Below are 24,966 nucleotides of genomic sequence, written 5' to 3'. Positions count from 1 at the left end.
GTCCTTGGGCCCTGGCCCGCCTCTTCTCGCGTTTGGCAGGAAACCAAGGATACACAGTGGCAGCGAGCTTTGGCTTATCTCAGTGCCATCCCAGAGCTCAACTACATGACGCAGATTGTCATCATGCTCTATGAGGACAACACCCGGGTGAGGAGCTAACCTGGCAGGATGAGGAGAGGGCCCCTTCTTTCTCCTCCATCTCCTTTTAGGGAAAAACTTTCTCATCCTTAGAATCTGTGGAATCCAGTATCTAAGTGCAGCACGCAGAGTGTGTCCAGGAGGTTCCCCCTGGAGTGAAAGACATGTTCTGGGTTGATGTTGAGTCAGAGAGATACCAGAGAACAGAGCTCTGACATTAGGGAGGGCATGGAATTTGAACAGTGTTATAGTGAGAAAAATAATGTTTCTCCTCTCAAACACTGTCACACATATACTTTCTTCATCTGGCTCCCCAAAGATACCTTTAAATGTGCTGCTGTGTGTCCTGTCGCAAAGCTGAATTCCTGCAGGAGATGGTTGGGGGAGATTCCCCATTCTACTTCCATTGTCAAACTGGAAGTTGGAAAGTCACGCGGAGGTGATGGCATGAGGATCCCATGAGACTAGACTGTGGGGAGCTGTTACTGTAGATGAGGGTGAGACACTGAAACCTCAGCCCTCCCTGCAAGGCTGTGACCTCTTGAGTTCCTCCGTTGTCCCTACCTGGGCTTCCACCACCACACTCAGCTTCGCCAACTTCCCCTTCCTCTGGTGATGCCCCGTAGGATCCCTTGTCGGAGGAGCGGTTCCACGTGGAGTTGCACTTCAGCCCTGGAGTGAAAGGCGTTGAGGAAGAAGGCAGTGCCCCCACTGGCTGTGGATTCCGTCCAGCCTCTTCTGAGGTGGGTCAGAGCACTGGGATTTGGGACAGGAGGATTTAGGAGCCAAGTGGAGGAAAACTCGGAAACAGTACAGGGAAATTGAAAGGATTGGAGAGACTGGAGTAGGAGGCTGGAGGCCATTAACACCTCTCCCTTCTGTGCCTGCTGTTGGGTAGAATGAGGAGAGGAAAGCAGACCAAGGCAGCGTGGAGGACCTGTGCCCCGCGAAGGCATCAGATGAGCCAGACCGAGCATTGCAGACCTCGCCCCTGCCCTCTGAGGGCCCTGGCCTCCCAAAGAAATCACCCCTCATTCGTAACCGCAAAGCCGGCTCCATGGAGGTAATGGGAGGGGCCTGGGAGAAGGAAGTGGTAGAAATGCTTGTAGGACAATATCTGTGAATCTCTGAATCCCTTCAGTGGAATTCTTGGGACCTTAAGCAGAGTCCTCCTGCCCCTGATGTATATGTAACCCATAATGTCACTTTCACAGCTGGTCTCCCCATAAAGCTCCTTTAAGCTGGAGGCTCCTTCTAAAGTTAAAGAGATGCTGGTGAGGGCCATCTGAGAGACAAGGACTTCAAGAGATGAGATTGAGGAGGAGGCCTCTGGATGCATTTGAAAAGGCAGTTCTTTAAAAGAAAATGAAGAGAATGTAATAGAAACAGCATGAACTCTGGGCTAAAATCTTGTTTGATAGATGCTGTGTGACCTTGGACAGGCAGCTTCTCCAAGCCTCAATTTTTTTCATCTGTAATATATAAATACAAGTAATACTCATCATATAGATGCTCAGTAAACAGTTGGCAATGAAGACAATACAGTTGATTAAAGGCCAAGCCCTCTCCATCTTCTTGTTGTCTTGGGTAAATATTATGGCTCTGATAGTAGTAAATATCACTTTACTAAAAATGGCCCTTTCATTTAACCCCTTTAGAGTTATCTATACTCTCATTCCAGAAAGGAAATCAGGTCTGGAGGTCTGTCTGTCTCCCCTTTGTTTGGATGAGGTTTATCAACCTGGGCCTGTGTTCTGCTGTGCTTGGAGTTTGTGTCTAGCCCTGGTTCTAGCCTAGAAGAAAGGATTTTTTTTTTTTCTTTTTTTTTTAATTTTTTTATTAGTTGGAGGCTAATTACTTCACAACATTTCAGTGGGTTTTGTCATACATTGATATGAATCAGCCATAGATTTTTGTTGTTGTTGTTTTTCTTTTTTTTTTTTTTTAATTTTTTTATTAGTAAGAAAGGATTTTTGTAAATCTTACATTTTATCCTGGGGTAAACACCAAAGTTCTGGTCTTTTCTTCCTGGAGAGATCCTTTCCTTCTTTGGCTCATTGACACTCTTTGACCCCATGATTCAGCCCTGTCTCAGGACCATGACTGGTGTGGATCCTGCTTTGACAGATGAATCTGTTCACTTGGTTTGGTACCAGTTCTCTGTCTTAGAGGAACGGGCCTTTCCAATTTGAAGTATGTCAGAAGAATCTATGATTAGCTTACGGAGGTTCAGCCAAAGGTTCATGGTTCAGATTTTGGAGCAGACAGTCTTCAGCCTCTGTTCTAGACTCGTCTTTTTCTTCCTGATTAAGGTGGACTTGACGTCATGAATACTCAGTTTCTTTAGCTGGGGTATGTGTCATTCACTCCTTGAGATATAAGTTAACTTCGTATCCACAGTACGTTAGAACCCTGCTGACTCATGTGGGTAGACCATATGGACAGAATGACATGTAGTTGTCCAGTAATAGACTTCTCCTCCATATCCAGTGTCTTCTCCATTCGTGTCAGCCTCTCTGGCACTGTTGTGCTGGACCCCCCTTTTCTTTTTTTTTTTTTGGACCCCCCTTTTCTTCCGATTTAAGCAGCCAAGAGACATAGGCAAAGCAGAGCTCCCAGTGTATTATCTTCCCAACTTGATGAAATTGATTTCTTTCTTTCAGGCTTACAGGAAGCTCCCTGTTGTCATCAGATTTCTATCTCTGAGTTACTGGTACTGCTTGTACCATGGCTCTGCAGGCTGATGGTTGCCCAAGATACTCTCCTCAGCTTTGCAAGAAAATCTTCTCTCTGCTGTTTGTTCATGCAGCCTTTTCATATTAATAGTTCCTCTCCTTGTTTTACAAGTATAGGCATCAGTAGTCTTACTCTTATCAACTACGACCCTTCTTACCATTCCTTCTTCTCTTATGTGTTTGGACTGGTTTAGAATTAAAAACCTGTGACCTTCATAGCAGCCGTGCCCTAGGTGATCATCCTCTCCGGCTCTACAACGGCCTCTGCCCAGTGGGCATTAGGGCTTTGGAGAGCCTGGGGTGTAAGGAGCCGTGACCGGTTTTCCACCCGGCCTGATTGCAGGTCATGAGCATTCAGTGCACAGCGAGCCTGGACCTGATCCCCTTGAGGGGAGGGCACCACCAGAGGTCAGGGGACCTCCCCTGGCCTTCCCCCACCATCAGCCTACAGTCCCGGGCTGTGTCCACCGTGCGCCTGGCCTCCTGCACACAGGTGTCCCTGTGTATCTCGTCTTCCTTGATTGCCTTTGTCTTTGCCTTCTGGGACTTAGGGACTCAGAACACTGCTGAGGAGGGTGTGTGTTGGGGGTTGTGTAACTGAGCCCTTGCAGGCTTTTTGGAAATTCATTTCATGTCTCTAGGAGTGGAGGGGAGGGCTTCTGATTCAGATAAGAAACTAAGTATGGGGACTTCTGAAGGTCCAGTGGCTAAGACTCCATGCTCCCAGTGCAGGGGGCTGGAGTTCAATCCCTGGTCACAGAAGTAGATCCCACATGCTACAATGAAGATTGAAGACCTAGCATGATGCAGCTAAGACCCAGTGAAGCCAAATAAGTAATTTTTTTTTTTTTTTAAAGAAAGAAACTAAATATGGTTGCTGTAACCACAACTGTCCCATGGAAAGAAGTGGGCATGGCTGGGCTTTACTACTTACTGTGGCTGAGCTATTGTGATTGGCTTTCTGAGTTCTGCGTAGGGATATAAAGATGAAGAACTGTGCTCTGCTGAGAACTGAGAATGGTTGACTAATGATTTCTCAGATTTGGGATTGGAGGGCTGCAGGGACAGGCATCTTGGAAACAGAAGTACTTTCTAGTATAGAAGGGTTCCCTGGGCAGTTTCCTCTGTAAAATGCATTCTTAGACTTTGTATTCTTCTTCTCCATAAAAGTACTCTGGCTCTTAAACTTTATGACATTGCTTGGTTTCATAGGGGCAGGAATTCAGGACCTGAGTTTTAGACTGCTCCACTGAAGTGTCTCAGTGGTCATACAGAGTCCTCTTTCCCCAGGTGCTTTCTGAGACTTCCTCCTCGAGGCCTGGTGGGTACCGACTCTTTTCATCTTCACGGCCACCGACAGAGATGAAGCAGAGCGGCCTAGGTATGGCTTTCCAGCATCTCTGACCTGTTATTGGGAAGGGGTGTCTGTCTGTTCTTTAGAGTTTTGTTGTGGGAAACCGTAGTCATGGGAGTTGGGGTCATCTAGTTGGTGGAGTTGTTGGATGGGGCTGGGGAGGATGTAGTGGGAGAAACCATATTCAGATATGAACTTTGACCCCAGATGATTGTCTCCATTCTAGGATGGTGTTTGTGTTTTGGTTTTTTACACCAACCCCCATTTCTTTGACTGAGGGCATTTTTCTGGCTTCACTTCTTATTCCTTATCTGTCCCTTCAGTCTAGCCCAGACATTAAGGGTCCATAGAGATGGTGGCTGTTCAGAGTCATCAGAGACAAAGCTGTAAACAGATGTACTTGTGAACCCCCTCCCCCATCCCCCACCTCAACAGGGGTCATGTTCCTCATTTGGAAAACTTGTGCCACGTCTTCCTTTGAGACCTGTGTTTATTACATCCCTGCTCTGGCCCCTCCTACCTCCACGCCCTCCCCTTCATCCTCTCCTAATCCTGTAATTTTTTTTCCTTCCTTCCTGAAAATTGAGGGACAAATCTGAGACTGATGTAGTGGCAGAGGCTTCTCTCAGGACTTTGAGGGAATGTCTCTTGATTTTTTTGATTCCTGGAGAGGGGTGGAGAACATCATTCAACCTTTCCTAAGAACACAGACTACAGGAAGGACCAAGCCTAAGAGGGTATTGTATTCTTTGGGAGTGGGGAGTGGTCCTTGGGAGGGGCTATCTTTGGACAGTGCCTGTGAGCCAGTACCCAGACCTGGCAGTTAGACACATGTTGTGGGGTCTAGACTCTGTTTTTTTCTCTCTTGTCCCATTATGCTCCTTTCATTATCTGTTACTTTTCTCCTTGGCACTCAATTTCCTGGCCCCCAAATGGCCAGCATTTGGACCAGCAAAGAGAAGAAAGGTTTGGGGGGAACTTTCCAGGCTAATTGTATGGGAGTAGGTTGTCTTCTGGAGCCCTAGAAAGAGGTAGATGATTTGGTGCATGAAAAATAAGTGACAAGTGTCTAGATCTATGCTATGGAATTCTTTCTCCCAGAAGTCCCATAAAAAACTGGGTTTCAGGTAGGCTGGGAAAGAGGATGGGTATGTCTGGCCCAGTTAAGGGGCAGTGCTGTCAAGAAGAAGGCAGAGATCTGAGTCTGGTGGACAGATGGTGGTGGTAAGGTAAAGACTACCCCCTGAGATGATCCAACGCTGAACAGTACGGCACTGGCAGGACTACACCAGAAAAATCCCCTAGTGGAGGAAGTGAATGTAGAACAAAGCCTGGGGGTGGTCTGGGACAGAGCCAGCCAGTTTCAGCTTCTCTGAAGAAAAGCAGACATATTTAGCAGTCCTTGTCTCTCTCTTGAGCTCTGTCCTAGAGGTGGTTTGCACATGAATTGTAGGAGAAAATGACATATAGAGAAATGGTGCTCGGTTCCAGGGTAGAAGTTATCAGCCATCAGAACTTGTTGATATCTGTGATGACCCTGAAGTGTTGAGGCCCCGAAAGCAAGTCCCTTCTCTGTGGGCTTAAAGGAAACTGACCTCCTCTCCCTCTGTCCATTTCCCGTATGAATGTCAAGTTCCCACACCAAACCCGGGGTCTTGGCTAAGATGGATCTAGACGTGGAGGAGAAGATCCCACAAACTGCAATGTTTATCTTGTTTCCTCCTGCCCATTGTCTCTATGTGGGCTGTAGTAGGTAGGAGAGGGGACCATGGAGGGGCCCAACCCTCCTCTTGATGAGATATTTGAGACATGACTCACTTGATGTACTTGCTTCAGGGATTTTTCAAGTTTTATTTACTCCTCTTATTGGCAAGAGCTCTATTTGCTTTCTTTGAACTTACATTGTGAGCATCTGGCATTGAGCATAGGACTTACAAGACAACAAACTTTCAAGAGCAGAAAAAAAACATGAGATTTGTGCTGTTTTTCTGCTCATCAGGTTTTCCTGAGTAGGGTGCTCAGCAGTTAGTAGGCGTGTTCTACATAAATCACCTGGGCCCTCACATGCCTTTCAATCCGTGTCTATTTTCACTTCAGAAACAATGCTCTGTTTCTTTCCAATGAAAAATCATGATTTCCTTTCTAACAGCACAGTTGATCGATCCTAAGAGCTAGGAGACCCAGATTCTAGTCCAGCTTAGCTCTGAACAAACTGTATGACCTTGAGCAAATGACATCCTTTTTGAACCTCAGTTTCCTCATCTCTAAAATCAAGAGGTTGAACTGGACAATCTTTAAATCCATGCCAGCTTTAAAAATTTAGTGAGTCTCATACTTTCTTGGGAAAGGTAAAAAGGCTAAAGGAGAACAGAAAGGAGGGGATGTTGGATGAAAAACTTAGGAGGAATTGGAACTTATGAGAACTTGGTATTTGAGTTGACTGCTCAAAACTTAGTCTCTAGTTCCAATCAAAGCTCTTTCCTTTCACACATGTAAGGGACTCAATCTCTGGGTTCTTCTAACCCTATTTCGAGCATAAGGAGCACTGAATTATGTCTAGGGAGAGCAAGAGGAATCCACCTGTTCTGTGAACATTCCTGGGAGCCACCTAGAGAGCACAGTTTATCCCTGAGTAGCTTTGTTCCCCTAATATGACTAACCCTGTATTCGTAGTGGCCTCTTGTATCCGCCAAGCAGACTTTCGGGAGACTCCTCACTCGGCTTGCCCAGCGTGGCTGTGGACAGTAGTGATAGCTGTCTGTGGTTATGCGAGGTGGCCGCTGGGCGGTGGCTCTGAATGATTATGTGTGTGTGTGACCTGATGTTGTCACGTGAAGTTGTGTGTACTTCTGTGTGGTAATTGCAGCTTTGCGTGGCTACTAATGCACTCCCGGCCTTGCAGGCTCACAGTGCACGGGGCTGTTCAGCACCACAGTGCTGGGGGGCTCCTCCAGTGCCCCGAATCTCCAGGACTACGCCCGCAGCCAAGGCAAAAAGCTACCACCCGCCAGTCTGAAGCACCGAGATGGTATGTGGGTGGGTTTTGGGGGGGCAACACGTTTCTTCACGCGTCCGCCAGCAAAGACACAGCTCAAGGACAATTCATGCTTAAATAGTACTGACGCTGGCCTTATGACAAGTTTCCTGCCTCAGTTATTGAGGGGAGAAAGAACCAGGACCCCCACCACCCCTCCATTTGCATTCCCTCTCGCCATACGAATACTACTTATTTATGCTTATCCCTTCATAATCTCCCACATACAGCCCTGCCGCATCAGTTTACTCCACCTTTGTATTCTTTCCTGGATTCTGGCCTGTAGGGGTAAGGACCAAAAAGGGCGACCCATGGTCAGGAAGAATGCAGTGGTACCTTGAAAATCTAGGAGGTCAGGGATGGGGAAGTTGTTCAGCCAAGGCAGGAAAAACAATCTGGGAAGAGATTGGGGGAAGGGATGAGAGTTTCTACAAAGGTTTTTATTTCTGAATGACCAAAAAGAGGATGTGGTGGTGAGTTTAGGGCTGTTTGTGGGGCCTTATTGTGGTAGAGATGACACACGGGTTCCTGAGAGGAGATTATCCAAAGGAAAAGATTGAAATACAGTAGACAGGGACCTACAGGGTGGGGGTGGGAGCAGATTGTTACTAACAGTAAAGAACAGAGTATGTTGTGAACAAATTCCAGAGCAGAGGGCGGGGACCGCGGTGGGTATAATCCCCGTGATGTCTTTTCTCCCCAGAGCTCTTGTTTGTCCCGGCCGTAAAACGATTTTCTGTGTCGTTTGCAAAGCATCCGACTAACGGTACGTTTGCTTCTGACTCAACGTCATTCCTCCTCACCATGTCACTGCCAGACACTTAACCTCTGAGTTCTGACACTGACTTTCCTCTCCCTCCACTGTGTTGACACCCTGCTGTCTGTGAATGAACCACTCACTAATTGTCCCTTCTGGGGTACATCCCTTGTTGTGACAGACCTTAGTCTCAGCCACAGCCTGGCTGCCCGATCCCTGGGGCAACTCAAGGTCTTACTTCTGTGGTCACCTTTATCACCATTGTGTCACTTTTTTCAGCATTGTCACCAAAACATGAGTTACACCTCTTCCTTTCCCATCACATGACTGCCAGGCTTCCTACAAACATGATAATGGTTTCCCTTCTTAGGAAGAGAGTAGTATTTCCTGTATCATCCCCATTTCTTTTCTCTTTTTTTCCCCAACTCCTCAGCTTATATAATTTTGACTTTCCTATTTTTTTCACCAGTTCTTTTGTTGGAGTGGACGACTAATTTGCTTGTGGAACAGTGCTGCGGTTCCCAGTTCCCAAGCCTACCCATAAAGGGCATTAGTCTTGAGCATATCGTGTTCCATCTCTATATTCCTGTCTCCCACCATTGTATGTATTTTTTGTGGCTCTTGTGCTCCTGACATCTGCTTTATGTTACTACTAACCTAGGGCTTGGGCCTACAAAACAGGAGCCCAGATTGATTTGGGATAAAAGAGAGAGAGAGGAGTAGGAGGTAGTAGGTTCAGGAAAAAGAATTGTGCCGTGAGAGTTTACATGTGGTTTCCATGTAGCCCCAGCCTCTCTGTAGCACTGTGGCCTCAGAGAAGGGGAGGTAAAGAGTAGAGATGTCTACTGGGGGCTCTGGGGGAGCTTAGGAATAAATCATATTTCAAGAATACCGAAGAACAGTGTCTGCCCACTCTAAGGTGGGAGAGTTTAGAGATCTGTGTGAACCCCAGACTGAAGGGCTGTGGTCTGGTTTGTAGGGTATGGTGAGGAGCCCAGGACTTCCCCTTTGTTTTATCCTTTGTATCCTTAGTTTCTCTCTGCATTGTATCTTGTCTTCAGGTAAATCCAATTTTGTTTGATATGATTTTCTTCTGTTCAAGAGCTAAGACTCTCTGAGGGAGGTGAAATTAGCCTGGCCTCCTGGCTGGAAGAAACTCCAGGTACTGATCACCTGCTCCTTAGCCAGTGGCAGCTGCTGGATTTCAGCCAGTTCAAGCCATACCTCTCCACTCAGCACTGCTGGGGTCTCCCTAATCTGACTAGTCTATACATCTTCAGTTTACACCCCACCCCCATCCCCTGCTCCCATTCATGCCTATGACAGGATCTTCCCATTCCGAGTGGCCTGACTCTGTGGTTAGCCTCAAGCTCTTCTGGCCTTCATGCCACAGTCATCTCCAGAGTATAACCTCATGCACCAACCCCCAAACTATAGCCTTGGATTTGGACTTGGAGGCTTGTTACTTAGAGGGGGTACAGAAGATAGTACTAGGAACTTGGGCCCCTGACCTCAGAGCTAAATCACAACTCTCCTAAGTAATTTGTGAGAAAAGATCCAAATTCCCCAAATAGATCCTTAAGCCTCTGTATATATCTCTGGTTTCCTGAAGCCTTGGTTAGCAGCTTTACCAATTGAAGAAAAGAAGAATTAATTCTACCAAAAGGAGGAGAGGAAGAAAGACCTGGACAATTACCGTGCAGGAGAGTAATTTCAAGATCCCCTCCAATACCCTGCATGCATCCTCAGGGCTGTGCTGGCCTTTGTTCTTGAACTTGAGCTTGAAGGCTAAAGTGTCTGAGAAACCAGAATCTGGGATCTAGGAGAAATAGACTTGAAGTTCTTATGTCTCTTGCTGGAGATTATCCAGATTTAATTTGGCCCTCAAGACAATATGAGGGCTCTACCCCATGGCCAAATGTCACTGGACCGACCCAGCAATTACAGAGCAGATGCTCTGTCCGCAATTGCTTGCAGCAGCTTAGTTCACAACAGTGTGCCAACCTACTGTCCATCATCACCATCTCTTTGCCATGACGCGTGGCTTTGAAATAGCAGCTGGAGAAACTGGACCTGGCTTTGAGAAGGAGGCCAGGCAATGCTACTTCCTTGCTTTGTTGGGAGAACATCCCTCCGCCCATTCCTGCCTGTATTCCTGGTAAGCTGCCATCACATCCTCTGCCTGCCTCAAGTATGGAAATATGGCCCCTTACTAAACTGCACGCTGAACTTACCAAGGTGAACTAATATAGTGGGAAAGAGACGGTGGCTCTCCCTCATCCAGAGCGTCAGTGTGCCCACCACATCTGCTCAGCTCATTCTCTTCTAGGGACCCACACAGTTGTGTGACTGTGGATATACAGAAATCTCTTGACATCCGAACTAGAGTCTTTGGGAACCATAGTCACATAGGTCACCCTGTGGAACCCACCCCTGGTCTGGGAGTTTTGAGCAGTTGTCCTCAGCTCCCTTGATCCTGCTTTCTCTAGATCCTATCATCAGTTTATAAGACCCTGTACCTTTTTAAAGGCTGTGTATTTGAACAAGAGTGAAGGATGATTAATCAGTATCGGCATTTTTACATATTGATTCCATTTTTTACATGCTTTTTGAAGGTCACCTGGTTTCCTGCTCATCTATGTCAGCTGCCTAACACCAGCCTTGTCTGTGGCTGGCTTAGAGTCTGGTCCAGACGACCCGGTCTGAGTCTTTAGGAGGCTTTTAGCTTCAGGCTTTATCTCGATCACCTATACCATTCTTGACCCTCTTTTCCGAGTGACTTTGAATCTTTTCATCTCTATCTCAACCTTGTAAATACATTCATCTGAGAAGCAAGCCCTAACTAGGGTTTGTCCAAGAACGATCAGGTACACTGGAGTTCCCAGCTACAGAATGGCCAGCTCACCCGGTCCAGAAAGATGTGACTGCAGTCTGTAAGCACTGACTGAATTCTGCACAACGAGAAGCGGGGGCGGGGCTGCTGCCCAATGGGGTCTCACTTGCCCGTTCTTTTAGACTCACCTCTTTCAGACTTAGCATGATGCCAGTACTCTTCCCCGCTGCGAGGGCTGCCCCGTGGCTCTGACCATGGCTCTGATGTCTCTGCTTCCCTCTTAGCTCACCTTGGAGCTGAATGGCCCCGCCTCCCAGGAATGCTTCTGTCATCCAGCGCCCCCCCTCACTGTCTCTCCCTCTTCTCTCTCTTTATCTCCGTGCTTCCTGCCGTGGTCCCCCAACCCCTCCAGAGCTGCTGGATGACCAGCACCCTGTGGTCCGGTTGCTGCGCAGTTTTTCCTCTGACTGCACAGGGGGCCGGCCAGTGTCCTTGGATGCCACGCTGGCGCATCACCTGCACCAGTGCTCCTACCACCTGCGCCTCTTCCGGAACTGGCTGCGCTCAGGCCAGGATGACCCCGAGTGCCTCTACGGTACCCCTGCCACCAAGCGGGCTGCTGCCACTGCGCTGGCTGGGACTGACCGCTTTGCTTCTTGCACTTCTGGCAGGAGCGCCCACCTGCTCCTTTCTCCTCTCTGCCCTGAGGTTATGTGACTTGCATTTAGTTGCTTGGATGGGACTGGGGCCAGGCTGCCTGGTGGCTGTAGTGCTGGCTGCTCATCCTCTTCCCACTCTCCTTCCTCACTGCCTCCTAATGTTACCTATTCCCGGTGCTATTCGGTACAGCAGCAGTCTCTTGCCCTGGAATCTATTCTTATCTCTGTGACCACCATCTTCAAATCCAGATGTTTCTCTAGCCGCCCTGAGCAGCTGGGGACTGTACCTCTCCTGCCCTCCTGCCATTAACGGAGGCACAGAGGTCTCAGTTGCATCCTTGAAGCGACCAAGGGCCAAAGGTTAGAAGATGGTCAGGTATAATCCTTTTGAGTTATGTAGGTTTTAATCATTGTCAGACTCTAGGCTATGTCTTGCATAAATGTTGCTGTCCTGCCTACCCTTAGTCCCTCTAAAGAGCTATAAAGGAAGCATAGGAAAGATGAGGGACTGAAAAAGTGGTTGAGATGTATGCTTCTTGATTCTCTAACGGGACCTGTTTTCCCATCAACAGGCCCTGAGATTAGAGTCGGTTTATCCTTAACCCTACAATGTAGATCTACATTGGAATTGTGGGGTTCAGAGCAGAGAATCAGTATTTATTCTTTTTTCTCGGGGGTTTGCCTCATTTTCCTGAAGGAATAGAGAAATCCTAGCAAGTCTGGGGTCTGCAGTGAGAGCAGAGGAAAGAAGCTTTGATGTGATGGAAATAACCAAGAAAGAACTTCCATCCCCCAACCTGTTCATGCATGTGTTTTCCTGAGCTGAGCTTCACATGTATTGCATGCCCTCCAGCTTCCAAATATCCTAGCCTTTCTACCCACATCCTAAATGTGCATGAACCCCTTCTCAGATCCCGAACCCTCCTCCTTAATCTGGTTCTCTAGTATGTGATCCCTGGAATCTGCTGTTTCTTCCCAGCTCCATGACTCCCTACCTCTCATTTAGACCTACAGTTGCACCCCTTCCCTCTGGACCTTTGTTCTATTCCCCATCCACATCCCCCCTCTGCCCCTGAAAGTATAAGAAGAGTATGGGTGCTTACCTTATTGGGATTGTGTTGATTTTTCCATGGGACATTGCAGGCTTTCCATAGGTAGGGTGAGAGGTGATTTCACTCACCCAGAGTTGGGAAATTTTTAGGAAATCTGGAGGTGACAGAGATAGACTCCTGTAGGGGATCTGGAGTTCCCTCTCCCGAGAATCTTGGATAGCCCACACTCCAAAAGCCACAGACACTCCTGATGGTTCTCAGAGACTCTCCCTGCTTCCTTGGCCAGTTGGAGTATATCCAGCAGGAATAACACTGACTTTGCCCATCTCTTTTCTAACAGGATTTGAAGGGTGCTCCATGGTGCCTACTATTTACCCCCTGGAAACACTGCATAATGCCCTTTCCTTGCGTCAAGTGAGTGAATTCTTGAGTAGAGTCTGCCAGCGCCACACTGAGGCCCAAGCACAGGCGTCTGCAGGTACAGCGAATCCTCTTATCTTGAACCACTATCTCTGCCCCCACTCCCATGCTCCCCAGAGCTTGAGTGGTAAGTTAAAAAGATAGGCACTCCGAAAAAGTAGACTTGAAAAAATGTTTAACTGCATAGGTCAACTCAAAAGCATAGAACTGTCACTCCTTCCAAAGTTAATTTATAAATTTAATGTGATCTCAGTAAAAATACTACTGTTTTTCTAAAGTCAGACAAACTGACTTTGAGGTGCTCATAAAACAAACAAATAAGAATAGCCCAGGAAATCTTGAAAAGAAGAGCAATGAAGGCATGTTGGCCCTACCAGATTTTAAAACATTTTATAAAACATCTATAGTGAAAACAGTGTAGTATTGGTACATGAATGGATAGAGACCAAGCGAACAAAATAGTAAATACAGAGATAGTTGAAGTTAGCATTTCAAAATACTAGGGGAAAGATAGAATTTAAGGAATGGAGTTGGGACAATTGAATAGTCATTTGACAAAATTTAAAACTGAATCCATACTTCATGTTATATACCAGGATAAACTCCATAGGGATCAGACTGCAAGTAAAAATTAAACCATGCAAACTTCTCTGGTGGTTCAGTGGTTAAGAATCCTCCTGCCAATGCAGGGGACACAGGTTCAATCCTTGGTCTGGGAAAATCCCACATGTCATGGGGCAGCTAAATCCATGGGCCACAACTACTGAGCCCACACACTCTAGAGCCCGTGCTCTACAGCAAGAGAAGCCACTGCAATGGGAAGCCCGTGCACTGCAACTAGAGTATAACCCCTGCTCACAGCAACTAGAGAAAGCTTGCATGTAGCAATGAAGACCCACCACAGCCAAAAATAATAAGTAAATAAAAATGGAGGAAAAAAAAAAGGAAGTGAAAAGACAGCCTATAGAAAAGGGGAAAATATTTGCAAATCATATATCTGATAAAGATCCAGAATATAACACTTCAACAACAAAAAGACAAGCAGAGACTTCCCTGGTGGCACAGTAGATAAAAATCTGCCTGCCAAAGTAGGGACACAGGTTCAATCCTTGGTCTGGGAAGATTCCATGTGCCGTGGAGCAATAAAGCCTATGCACCATAGCTGCTGAACCCATGCTCTAGAGCCCATGCTCCACAACCAGAGAAGTCACCACAATGAGAAGCCTGCATACCTCGATGGAGGGTAGCCCCCAATCACTGCAACTAGAGGAAAGCCTGTGCAGCAACAAAGACCCAACCCAGCCAAAAATTAGTTAATTAAAAAGACAAACAACCCAACTTAAAAGTGAGCAAAGGAGTTGAGTAGACACTTCTTCAGAGAAAATATATAGATAGCCAAGAAACACATGAAATACTGCTCACCCTCAGTAATCATTAGGGATATACAGATCAAAGTCACACCCACTAGGATCGCTATAATTGTAAAAAGGAGAGAAATAGAGTAAAAGCAAGCAGAAAATAAGTGTTGGTAATGGCATGAACAAATTAGAATTTTTGTACACTGCTGGTGGAAATGTAAAAGGGTGCAGCCTCTGTGGAAAACAGTTTCACAGTTCCTCAAAAACCTAAATATAGTATTACTGTTTGACTCAGAAGTTCCCCTCCCACATTCAAAAGAACTGAAAACAGGTACTGTGACAAACATTTACACACAAAAGTTTATGGTGACACTATTCATAATAGTCAAAAGGTGGAAACGACTGAAGTGTACGTGAATGGATAAACAAAACGTGGTATACGCATATAATCTCATAGTACCATAAGAACTATGAGAAGGAGTGAAGTACTGATACATGTTGCCATATGGATGAACCTCAAAAACATGACAAGTGAAAGAAACCAGAAAAAGTCACATATTGTATGATTCCATTTATATGAAAGATCCAGAACAGAGACAGAGAGCAAATTGGTGGTTTCCAGGGATTGAAGGTAGGGTAGAATGGAGAGTGACTTCTTAATAGATATGGGTTTTCTTCTTTGGGGGTAGGGGGCTGTGATGAAAATGTTTGGAACCAGATATAGGTAGCAATTGCACATTGTGGATGTGCTAAAGGCCACAGAATTATATACTTTAAGATGTTACCTTTGTGTTATGTGGCCTTCACTTCAATAATAATAATAAAAATAAAGTACTAAAAGTAAGCAAGGGTCATGGTGGTAGATTCCTTTATCACTGGAAAATGAGGAAAGCCTAATTGTGACTCAAACTCAAATTTTGGAAACAATAGGAAAAGATTGATAAGTCATATAAACTTATGATGTTTAAGTCATATAAACATTTTTTAAAAATATTGCAAACCAGTAGCAGCATCATAAGCAAAGAAGATTTTTTTCCTGCATTTTTTATATCACATTTAGGCTTAATCATCCTAAAATACAGAGAACTCTTACATGTCAGAAGGAAAAGACCAAGAGTGTGATTTTTTAAAAGAATAGTTTACAAAGAATGAAATGCAGTGGCCATTACATTTATGAAATGATGCTTAACCTTGATCATAAGAAATGTGCAAATTAAAACTACACTGAGATATCATATCTCACCTATTAATTTGGAAAAAAAAAATCCAAAAGTTTGATAACACATTCTCTTGACAAGTCTGTTGCAAGAGAGGCAGTTCCATACATTGTTGGTGGAACGTATGGTGCAAACGCTATGAAGGTAGATGGTGGTGCAAAATGGTGCAACCCCTATGAAGGTAGATTTTGTAATGTCTCAGAGAATTACAGATACAGTTACTTCCTTTTCTAATAATACAATTTTAGTAATTTATTCTGAAGGTATTGTTCTCAAAGTTGAAATAACATTTGTACAGAGTTATTGATTTTGTACAGAGTATTGGTTTTGTAAACAGTTATTGTATGCTGTTTATTATTATTTTTGGAAACAACCCAAAGGTTCTTCAGTACAAGAGTGGTTGAATCAACAGTGGCATGTCCACTCAAATGAGTGCTGTGCCTCTGTTAAAACTAGTGAGGAAGGTCTGTTGTTTGTGAAGGGGGGTGGTATATGTGTCTTGATATGAAGTAATCTCCAGGATATATTGTTAACTTAAACAAAAAAGGTGTAGGAGAGTGTTGATAGTACATTACCTATTTTATAAGGAGGGGAAATACAGGGAAAATATACATATTTGCAAAAAGAAATTCTAAAAGTAAATACCAGAAACTAACAAAAATGTTTACCGCTGGAGAGCAACAGAAGTGGAGCTGACGGCATGAAGAAAAAGCAACTTCCTCTGAGTATGCCTGTTTATAAATCTTTGACTTGTGAACCTGTAAATGTTTTTCAGAACGTAAGACTAAATCAAAAGAAGCAAATCCTAAAATCGAAAAAGAAAAAAAGGAAAGAAATTACCCTAACTGTATATCAAAATAGTAATATAATCACATAGGGAAAATAATTTTTCAAATAAGTTTGAAGTACTGTGCTTTGACTATAAATCCTTTAGTGGAAAAAAATGAGGATTATAAAATAATTATAATCCTCATTCAATGGTTTGTTAATAGTGAGGTTGATACTATTTTGTAACGTACATGTCATATGCACACACACACATATAAGAATTTTCAAAAATAAGATACAAGTAAAAATTCAAAAATATTTTTAAATATTTTAAATACTTACTTTTTAAAGTATTGTAATAATAAATTTGAATCAATAATATCAATATAAATTCTATTTTTTAATGCATTTTGTAACTTAATGCATTACAAACAGTATAAGTGAGCTCCCTTAGCACCTAGATTTTGGTTTCCACATATCGTCAAGCAACCAGGATTCCATGGTTGTATTCTTGGTCTAGGTCCATGTTTTTTAACCTTTTCTTTTTTTTTTTTTTATCACATCCTATCCTATAGAGTATTTTTAGACTGTTTCCCTCCAATCACTCTCTACCACATGAAATTTTAATACTACAGTAGTTTATATCTGTTAATGTGATGTCACCATTTGAGGGACCACAAACCAGTGAAAGATCTTAAGTTTTTTCACTTTCACCAAGAACCAGTTTTATTGAGGATGCATTATCTAGGGCACGGAAAGCTCAGGGTGATCCTGAGGCGCGCTGTAACAAAAACAAGGAAGCACTCAAGCCTGAAGAGGCTCGCACTGACCAGAACTGGATTATTTTAGCATTAAAAAGAATAATTTACCATAATCGATTAAAGTGCACTAAACATATGAACATCCACAAGCTCATAATGAATCTTACAAGAAAGAGAACAAAAATAATAATCATCTGCCACTATTGGTGATACTTTTTACCAACTCTTTCTTCTGAAAACTAATTAAAGGGAAATAAACCCTTATCCTACCTGTTCAGTAAGAACTGCAGTTTTAATGTAATCAAATGGCCCCAGTTGAAGAGAGAAAGTTCTTCTTTACAGAAAATATGCCAGCTAATAAATATAGAAGACTTAATAGAATTAGAAAACCACTGCTTGACACTCCTAATAAAATAATTAAGGATCATCAGTGGATACTAACACAAAGAAATGTTGATCAGGTTCCACAGTGCCAAAGGATCATCTATAATCAGAAGGGGAAACCTTTTAAATGGTGAGATCTTGTGAGCCCTACTTGAACCTCATTAGTAAACTTAGCCTCGCCTACCGATTTTAGGAGATACAGGAGACGCTGTTTTGACCCCTGGGTCGGGGAGATCCCCTGGAGTAGGAAATGGCAACCCACTCCAGTATTCTTGCCTGGAAAATTCCATGGACAGAGGAGCCTGACAGGCTACAGTCCATGGGCTTGCAAACAGTTGGACACGACTGAACATGCGCGCACGTCAACTTAGTCGTTAACTTAGTGGGATAATGAGACTTTATGTGCCTCCAATATGATGGACATATTCAAGAATATTCTTTAAGTATTCTTGCCAAGGGGCTTCCCTGGTGGCTCAGAAGGTAAAGAATCTGCCTGCAATGTCAGAGTGCCAATCTTCAAAGTCTACAAATAATAAATGCTGGGGAGAGTGTGGAGAAAAGGGAGCCCTCCTTGACTGTTGGTAGGAATGCAAATTGGTGCAGCCACTGTGGAACACAGTATGGAGGCTCCTTCAGAAGCTAGGAATAAAATTACCATATGATCCAGAAATCCCACTTTGGGGCATATATCCAGAGAAAACCATAATTCGAAAAGATACATGCACCCCAGGATTCATAGCAGCACTATTTGCAGTAGCCAAGATATGGAAGCAACTAATTGTTCATCAGATAAATGGATGAAGAATATATGAATATTACTCAGCCATAAAAAAGGATAAATAATGCCATTTACAGCAACATGGATGGATCTAGAGATTATCATACTAAGTGAAATAAGTCAAAGATAAATATCATATGATATCACTTATATGTGGAATCTAAAGTATTATACAGATGAACTTACTTATAAACAGGAATAGACTCATAGATGTAGAAAATAAATTTATGGTTACCAGAGGGGAAAGGGGGAAGAGGGATAAATTAGAAATTTGGTATTAACATATACACACTACAATATATGAAGTAGATAACCAACAGGGACCTACTGTATAGCACAGGGAATTATATTCAATATCTTATACTATTGAATTACAGTACATCCACAGTGGAAGTACAAATATCCACTTCCAAAGTGGAAATGAATCTGAAAAAGAATATATATTTATATTTTGATAACTGAATCACTTTGCTGTATACCTTTGTTGTTTACAACATTAGAAGTGAACTATGCTTCAATTTTTTAAAAAATTATCAAAACCTAAAAAAACATTTAAGTGTAAGCATTCATTTTTATACTACAGAAAAGAAAAACACTTGAATCATTGAATCAAGCCTTTTATACCTGACTTCCAGTTTATAGGGATAGTGAAACAAGTTAAATGATTCTATGAGGAGGCAATCAGACAAATCCGGAGAGTGGAATATGGCATTCTATGAGATAGCTGGCCTGTTCTTTTCAAAAAGTCACTATGAAAAAAAAAAAAGTCACTATGAAAAAAATAAATAGGGGGAAGCTGTATTCTAGATTAAAAGAGACTTTGAAGACATAATAAAATGGAATGCATGATCCATGTTTGGATCTTACTATGAAAGACATTTTGGGAATAATTGGGGGAAATTTGAATATGGATTGGGTATTTAGATGATATTAGGGTATTTTTAAGTTTATCTGATGTATGGCTATATAGAAAAAATGTCTTGTACTTTAGAAATGAATACTGAAGTATTAGAGGTGAAATGTTTCAAAACGTTTGTCATTTATTTTAAAAAACTTTAGCATGAAGAAATAGATGAAACAAATATGGCGAAATGTTAACATGTTAAATAAAGAAGATGAATATATAGGTATTGACTGTACTAGTCTTTCAAGTATTTTTAAAAAATATGTTTGAAAATATTCATAACGTAGTTTAAAATATTAAAAATGGTTTGTGTGAAGGGTCCCTAGGACATGCTACTTTTCAGCCTGAGGGAGTGTAAGTCAGACTTGACTTATATTTAGAACCTGTGGCTGTTGAATTCTTCTTCATGGGCTTTTCTTTTCCCTTCCCTCTCTCTCCCTCACCTGCCCAGCCCTCTTTGACTCTATGCACAGCAACCAAGCCTCTGACAGCCCGTTTTCTCCACCTCGCACTCTTCATTCACCTACCCTACAACTCCAGCAGCGCTCTGAAAAGCCCCCTTGGTGTAAGTAATTCTCTTGGAACTGCGTAGGCAAGGCCGAGAGGGAATGGGGGGAGTGGAGGGATTGGTGAATGAGAGACTCATCCCAGGAGGGAAACAGAGATGAGGGCTGAAAGACCAGGAGTAACCAGGCAGGAAGGCAGTCACACTCGCTGCTTCCAAGATGAAGGGCACATCTGTTTCCTCTCTCTCGTCCATCGCCTCTGTCCTCCACATCTCCTCTGTCTTACTGGGAAGAAAGTGAAAGTGCTAGTTGCTCAGTTGTGTCTGACTCTTTGCAACCTACGGACTGTAGCCTGCCAGACTCCTCTGTCTGTGGAATTCACCAGGCAAGAACACTGGGGTGGGCAGTCATTTCCCTTCTCCAGGAGATCTTCCCAACCCAGGAGTTGAACCCAGGTCTCCTGCATTGCAGGTGGATTCTTTATCTCATTGGATGGGCTCCTAAATGATAGTGGCCGAGGGGGTCCTTTGGGGAAGAAAAGATGAAGGCTGTGTTCCCCTTAGATCCCCATTTGGTTGTCCACAGCCTTCTCAAGTAAAAGTGACTTGGGAGGGACCCTGGATATTTAGAAAAGCTGGGAGAAAGGAACTAGAATCAGCTACTACTTTCTACATGTCCCTCCTTTCCAGTTGTCTCTTATTTCAAGTTCAGGTGTTGCTTTTTCCCATCTCTTCTTTATAATCTCAGCCTATCACTATTTATCCCTGGTAACAGGGTGAACAGTGGAACCACAAGGAATTCTTAGGGGAATTGTAGGTAGGGAGAGAGACCAGTGGTGATCTCTGGGGGATTAGGGGCAGAGACACTGGCAGTGGAAGAGACCTCCAGGGACTATCTAAAATCAAACATGGCTTTTATTATTTTACTTGGATAGAACTGGAGCAAAGATTCATATTTTAGCATTGGAGTAGACTTGTAGAATTTTATGCTTCTGACACCCTTTATGCAGAAGAAACTTTGCTTCCTGACAGCAAGAATTCTTCCCCTGAATTTCAAATTATTCTACACTCACCTTGCCATTAAGCCTTTTTCTCTGTCCAGTAGTGTTTATAGGTTCTGTGCCCTAGAAATCTTACCTTTTTTCAACTTCTGTTTTCTGTCTGAATTCTGTGATTTGTCTGAATCAAACTACTAGCTGAATATTAAGGCTACTACTTCATCATCCTTGGGTGAACTCAGCTTACATCTTTTTTCTTCTTTTTTAAAAAAATCTCAGCATCAGATGTGTAGTTCACTTATAAACATTTTCTTTGGGGTCTATCTGCCCTAAATAGGCCTTGTTGACCCCAAGCCACATTCCTCTTTTTTTTCTGCTTGAAGCATGCCTCCTATGATCCTTTACAGAAAAGAGATAGCTGGCATTCCTTAAACTCAATGACTAATGAATCATTGAGTTTTCAGGCTCAGGCTTACCAACTCTCCCAGTTCTCCTGATGGCAATATATTCAGGCGTCCTTTATTTCCAAAATCTATCATTGTTGATATTAGAGTGGTTTAAATATAAAGCTGCAGTACTGTCAATAAATAAAATATTTACAAAGGGAAAGGTAAATTAGTTCCCTGTAAGGATCAATGAAGAAGTAGAGGTTGGGGTAGTAGTTGTCCCACAGTGTAATTAAAGACTTAAGTCTTTCATTTGACTACTGTCGGAATCTAGGAAATTCATGTTTATATTTTATATGTATATAATATCCATAAACCTGGAACACTGTGTGTCCCAAAACTTGGAGGGTCCTAACCCTGGATCTATGGATGGATTTCAGGGTAAAGTCTAGGAACTCTAGGAATGATATGTAAACATTAGCGAGGATATCCACATGCACATTTTTCTGGGAACATAGTCTGTGACTTTCATTAGAATTTCAAAGGTATCAGTGACCTCCAGAAAGGTTAATTAAGAACTGCTGTTCTGTGGCAGTCTTCCATCTTTGAGTAAATCACTTTGCTTCCTAATGCTCTGATTCACAAAGTTTTTCTACATTTTCCTGCTTACTTGTTCCTTGGGTAGTAAACAATGATTACAGCTGCCCCAAAAATAAGCTTTAAAGAAATAATTCTTAACCAAAAATGTTTGTCAGATTTAACTGAGAGTGTTTTAACATCCCCCACCTTTACTCTAAAGCTACAGAATTAAAAAAAAAAAAAACTACAGAATTACGATTTCTGAAGATAGAACCTGGAAATATGTATTTTTTAAAAATTTCCCATAATTTTGGTATGTAACCCTAATTATGAACCACTGATATGAAGTGTTCATATGCTTCCGAAGTGGGAATGAGGGATCATGGGAATTTGGAGTTGGAATGGGCATACATTTATGAAAGAACTGGATGAAGTGGGCCTCAGTACTCACTCTGAAATCTTAGTGTTACGCCAGTAGTACACATTAGGCCAGAGCAACAGTTCCAGGGTTAGGCTAACTTAGGAGTCTCTGCATAACTTAGGAAGAATTCAGACCCTCATTCCCCAAGACATGAGTAATAAAGACCATCTGTTCTGGCACTTGAGCTACAGACGCGGTAGAGCCTGTGCCTCCAGCTTGCCTGACTTGGTCTCTGGCTTTGCTTTGCAGACAGCAGTGGCCCTTCCAGCACTGTTTCCAGTGCTGGTCCTTCTTCCCCTACTGCAGTGGATGGTAACTGCCCTTTCGGCTTCAGTGATCAGCCCTCCTTAAGCTCACACATGACTGAAGGATATCAAGACCTCAGGCTGCTCCAGGAGGCCCCTGGGAGTGGCGCACAAGAGCCGCCTTTAGAAGGGCAGCAAGAGCCTTTTGAACAAAACCAGTCCCCACAGGAACCACCTGTAGAAACCAACCAGCCATGCCAGGAGGTAGCTGAGGAAATCAGCCAGCCATGTCAGGAGGCCCCTGACAGCAGCCAACCATGCCAGGACATCCCTGAAGAGGTCAGCCAGCCGTGCCAGCAGCTCTCTGACATCCGCCAACTATGCGAGGAGAACCGCGACGATGTTAACCAGACATGCCAGGAGGTCCCTCAGATCAGCCAACCATGCCAGGATGCCAGCCAGCTATACCAGAAAGTCTCCAAAGAAGCTTGCGAACTTTGCCAGGAGAACTCTGAGGAGGTCAACCAGCCATGCCAGAGGGTCCCTGTAGAGACTGGCAGGCTGGTCCATGGGTTCCCTATAGGGGTTGATGGCCCAGCCCAGGAAGTCCTTGGGGAGGCTGGCAAGCCCACCCAAGAGATCCCTGAGGAGCTCAGCCAATCATGCCAGGAATTCTCTGTGGACATTGGCAGGCTGACCCAAGGGGCTTCTGCAATCAATTTGTTGTCTCAGGACACACCTGAGGTTGATAACCCGCCTCTAGAGTTCCCTGGGGAGGTTGCCCTGCAGGCCCAGGAGGTCTCAGAGTGGGTGAATCAGCAGCAGTCCTATGTGGTCCCTGAGCTGATTGACCAGCTATCTGGAGAGGATGTTCCCCAAGTCCAGTGTCCACCTAGCAATGCAAACCCTCAGAGCCAGTCTCTAGCCCCTGACCAGAACGCCCCCCTTCCACCAGCAACGTGTGAGTCATCATTTTCTCATTAGTGGTGTCACACCATACCAGCCATTTGAGCTAGCAACTTGTCCTGTTGCCTAACTCACCTGCCAGCATTAAGGCCTTGAATCTCACCAGAGGTGTCTGAGGAAGCAGTCCTTTTGGCATTGAAGCACATCTGTGCCAGGGTTGGGCATGGGGAGGAGCCAATTTCATGTTCAAAGCAGCCATTGACTTCTCACCCAGCCATCAGACTTGAATACGATTTCCTTCAAGGGTTAGACGGGTCTATCATTACCTAACATTCTCTGATCATCCCAGGAAATCCAAGACTGGTAAAGGAAATACCACTTAACTGCTGAAGACACCATCTATGGGTGCAAAAGGGACTCCAAGGTCTCCACTTTTCTGGGAAGTATTCACAACTTTTCAAGGTACCCTTAGACCATATGTGCACTTGGGGGACACTTGTCTTTGTTAGCATCCTCAGGTGGGCCCAGGATGGCTGTCTGAAATGTCTGGGAAAAGAGAGCTCCTTTCCCCAACAAACATCCATCATGACCACTAATTTTTAGATTGGGCTTATGGGTGTTTCCTTATCATCCCCAACCGCCCTCTCGGCCCTAGTCCTGTTCCTCTGGGCAGTAGCTCTCGGGAAAAACAGGTATTAGATTGCTGTGAAAATTTCAGAGTAAACTACTTAAAATGCTGTGGGGTTCTTGGCTAATCTGTAAAGCTGGGCCTCCTTTTGTTGAGAAGCTGTATGGCTTAGGAGATGTTGTAGTAGAGAAAAATCAGGTTCTATTTTAAGCAATCAGCAGAGATCAATATTGTACAGACACGAGCAAAGATTATATATATATATATATTCCTGTAGTCACGCCAGGGACAGACTGGCCAAAGACCAAATACTCCAGGGTCCCCAAGAGATTTGTCCTTATATTATTATGTCTTTAGGGCCAGATGTGATTATGAAGCTTTTCCCAAAGACCTGGGGTTGGGAATGGAGATGAGTAGGAGAGGTTGGAGGGGAGGGCTGGAACATTATGAGTGCTCAATAAATAAGAAATAATAAGAATCATAGTGGTGGTGATGATGTCCTTGTGAATTCAAGAATGATTATGAATGTAGATCAAGCATGTCTGTTGACTGAATTAATCTGAACCAGTCAGAAGCCATTGTAGTTGAGCAGAAATGGGCTATAAAAATATGGAGATCAGGCATCCCAGGAAGTCCTTATGGCCACCAGCCCACCATCCTAAAATTTCTTAAATAAGTCATGTTACCAGGAAGAGAGGTTCTATCTCTGTGAAGCACCAAAGGCACAATGCCTTCTCACCAGATTGTTGGAATCACTCTCATTTTAACTCTGATGCTTGGGAGTGTCAGGAGGAGTTGATATATAGGGGTTCTGCTCTTTCTTATTCCTTTCATGTCTTTACACTGGGAGAGCCAGAAACACTAGGAAGGCTGGAATCTCCCCCTCCCCATGTGTCCATGTATTCACACTTATAATGTGGCCTCTCCTGACATACCCAGGACTATAAAGGGTTTCACTGCAGGGGAAAATCCAACAGTTTACTTGCTGGAAATCCTGACTGCACAGGTAAAACCTGTTTACAATCTCAACAGGCTCTGAATCTCATAGAGCCCCCTCAACTCCTTTCCTCTTTGGTGTTCTCCTGTGCAAGGCTCTCGGGCTTCCCTGGTGGCTCAGAGGGTAAAGCGTCTGCCTGCAAGGTGGGA

The 24,966-nt window shown here is 43.9% G+C and overlaps 1 protein-coding gene across 12 annotated transcripts in view; it reads left to right on the top strand.

The window, feature by feature from the left end:
* PPIP5K1 (diphosphoinositol pentakisphosphate kinase 1) overlaps window positions 1-24,298 on the top strand; it is a 40,045-nt gene extending 15,747 nt beyond the window's left edge. For 5 of the 12 annotated variants that reach the window (XM_043490144.1, XM_043490139.1, XM_043490143.1 and 2 more), the window contains exons 23-32: window positions 40-147; window positions 765-881; window positions 1,037-1,201; window positions 4,164-4,254; window positions 7,130-7,255; window positions 7,965-8,027; window positions 11,264-11,446; window positions 12,903-13,040; window positions 19,604-19,717; window positions 22,291-24,298. In XM_043490144.1, the coding sequence (XP_043346079.1) occupies window positions 40-147; window positions 765-881; window positions 1,037-1,201; window positions 4,164-4,254; window positions 7,130-7,255; window positions 7,965-8,027; window positions 11,264-11,446; window positions 12,903-13,040; window positions 19,604-19,717; window positions 22,291-23,270 (2,085 nt within the window). In that variant the 3' untranslated portion in view covers window positions 23,271-24,298. The remainder of the gene's footprint in view (window positions 1-39; window positions 148-764; window positions 882-1,036; window positions 1,202-4,163; window positions 4,255-7,129; window positions 7,256-7,964; window positions 8,028-11,263; window positions 11,447-12,902; window positions 13,041-19,603; window positions 19,718-22,290) is intronic. The other 7 variants (XM_043490148.1, XM_043490146.1, XM_043490150.1 and 4 more) reach the window with 5 other exon arrangements.
* Window positions 24,299-24,966: the final 668 nt, after the last annotated feature.

This window comes from Cervus canadensis, chromosome 17 (assembly GCF_019320065.1).
Source record: "Cervus canadensis isolate Bull #8, Minnesota chromosome 17, ASM1932006v1, whole genome shotgun sequence".
Classification (NCBI taxonomy): Eukaryota; Metazoa; Chordata; class Mammalia; order Artiodactyla; family Cervidae; genus Cervus; species Cervus canadensis.
This window is presented reverse-complemented; position numbering and strand designations above follow the sequence as displayed.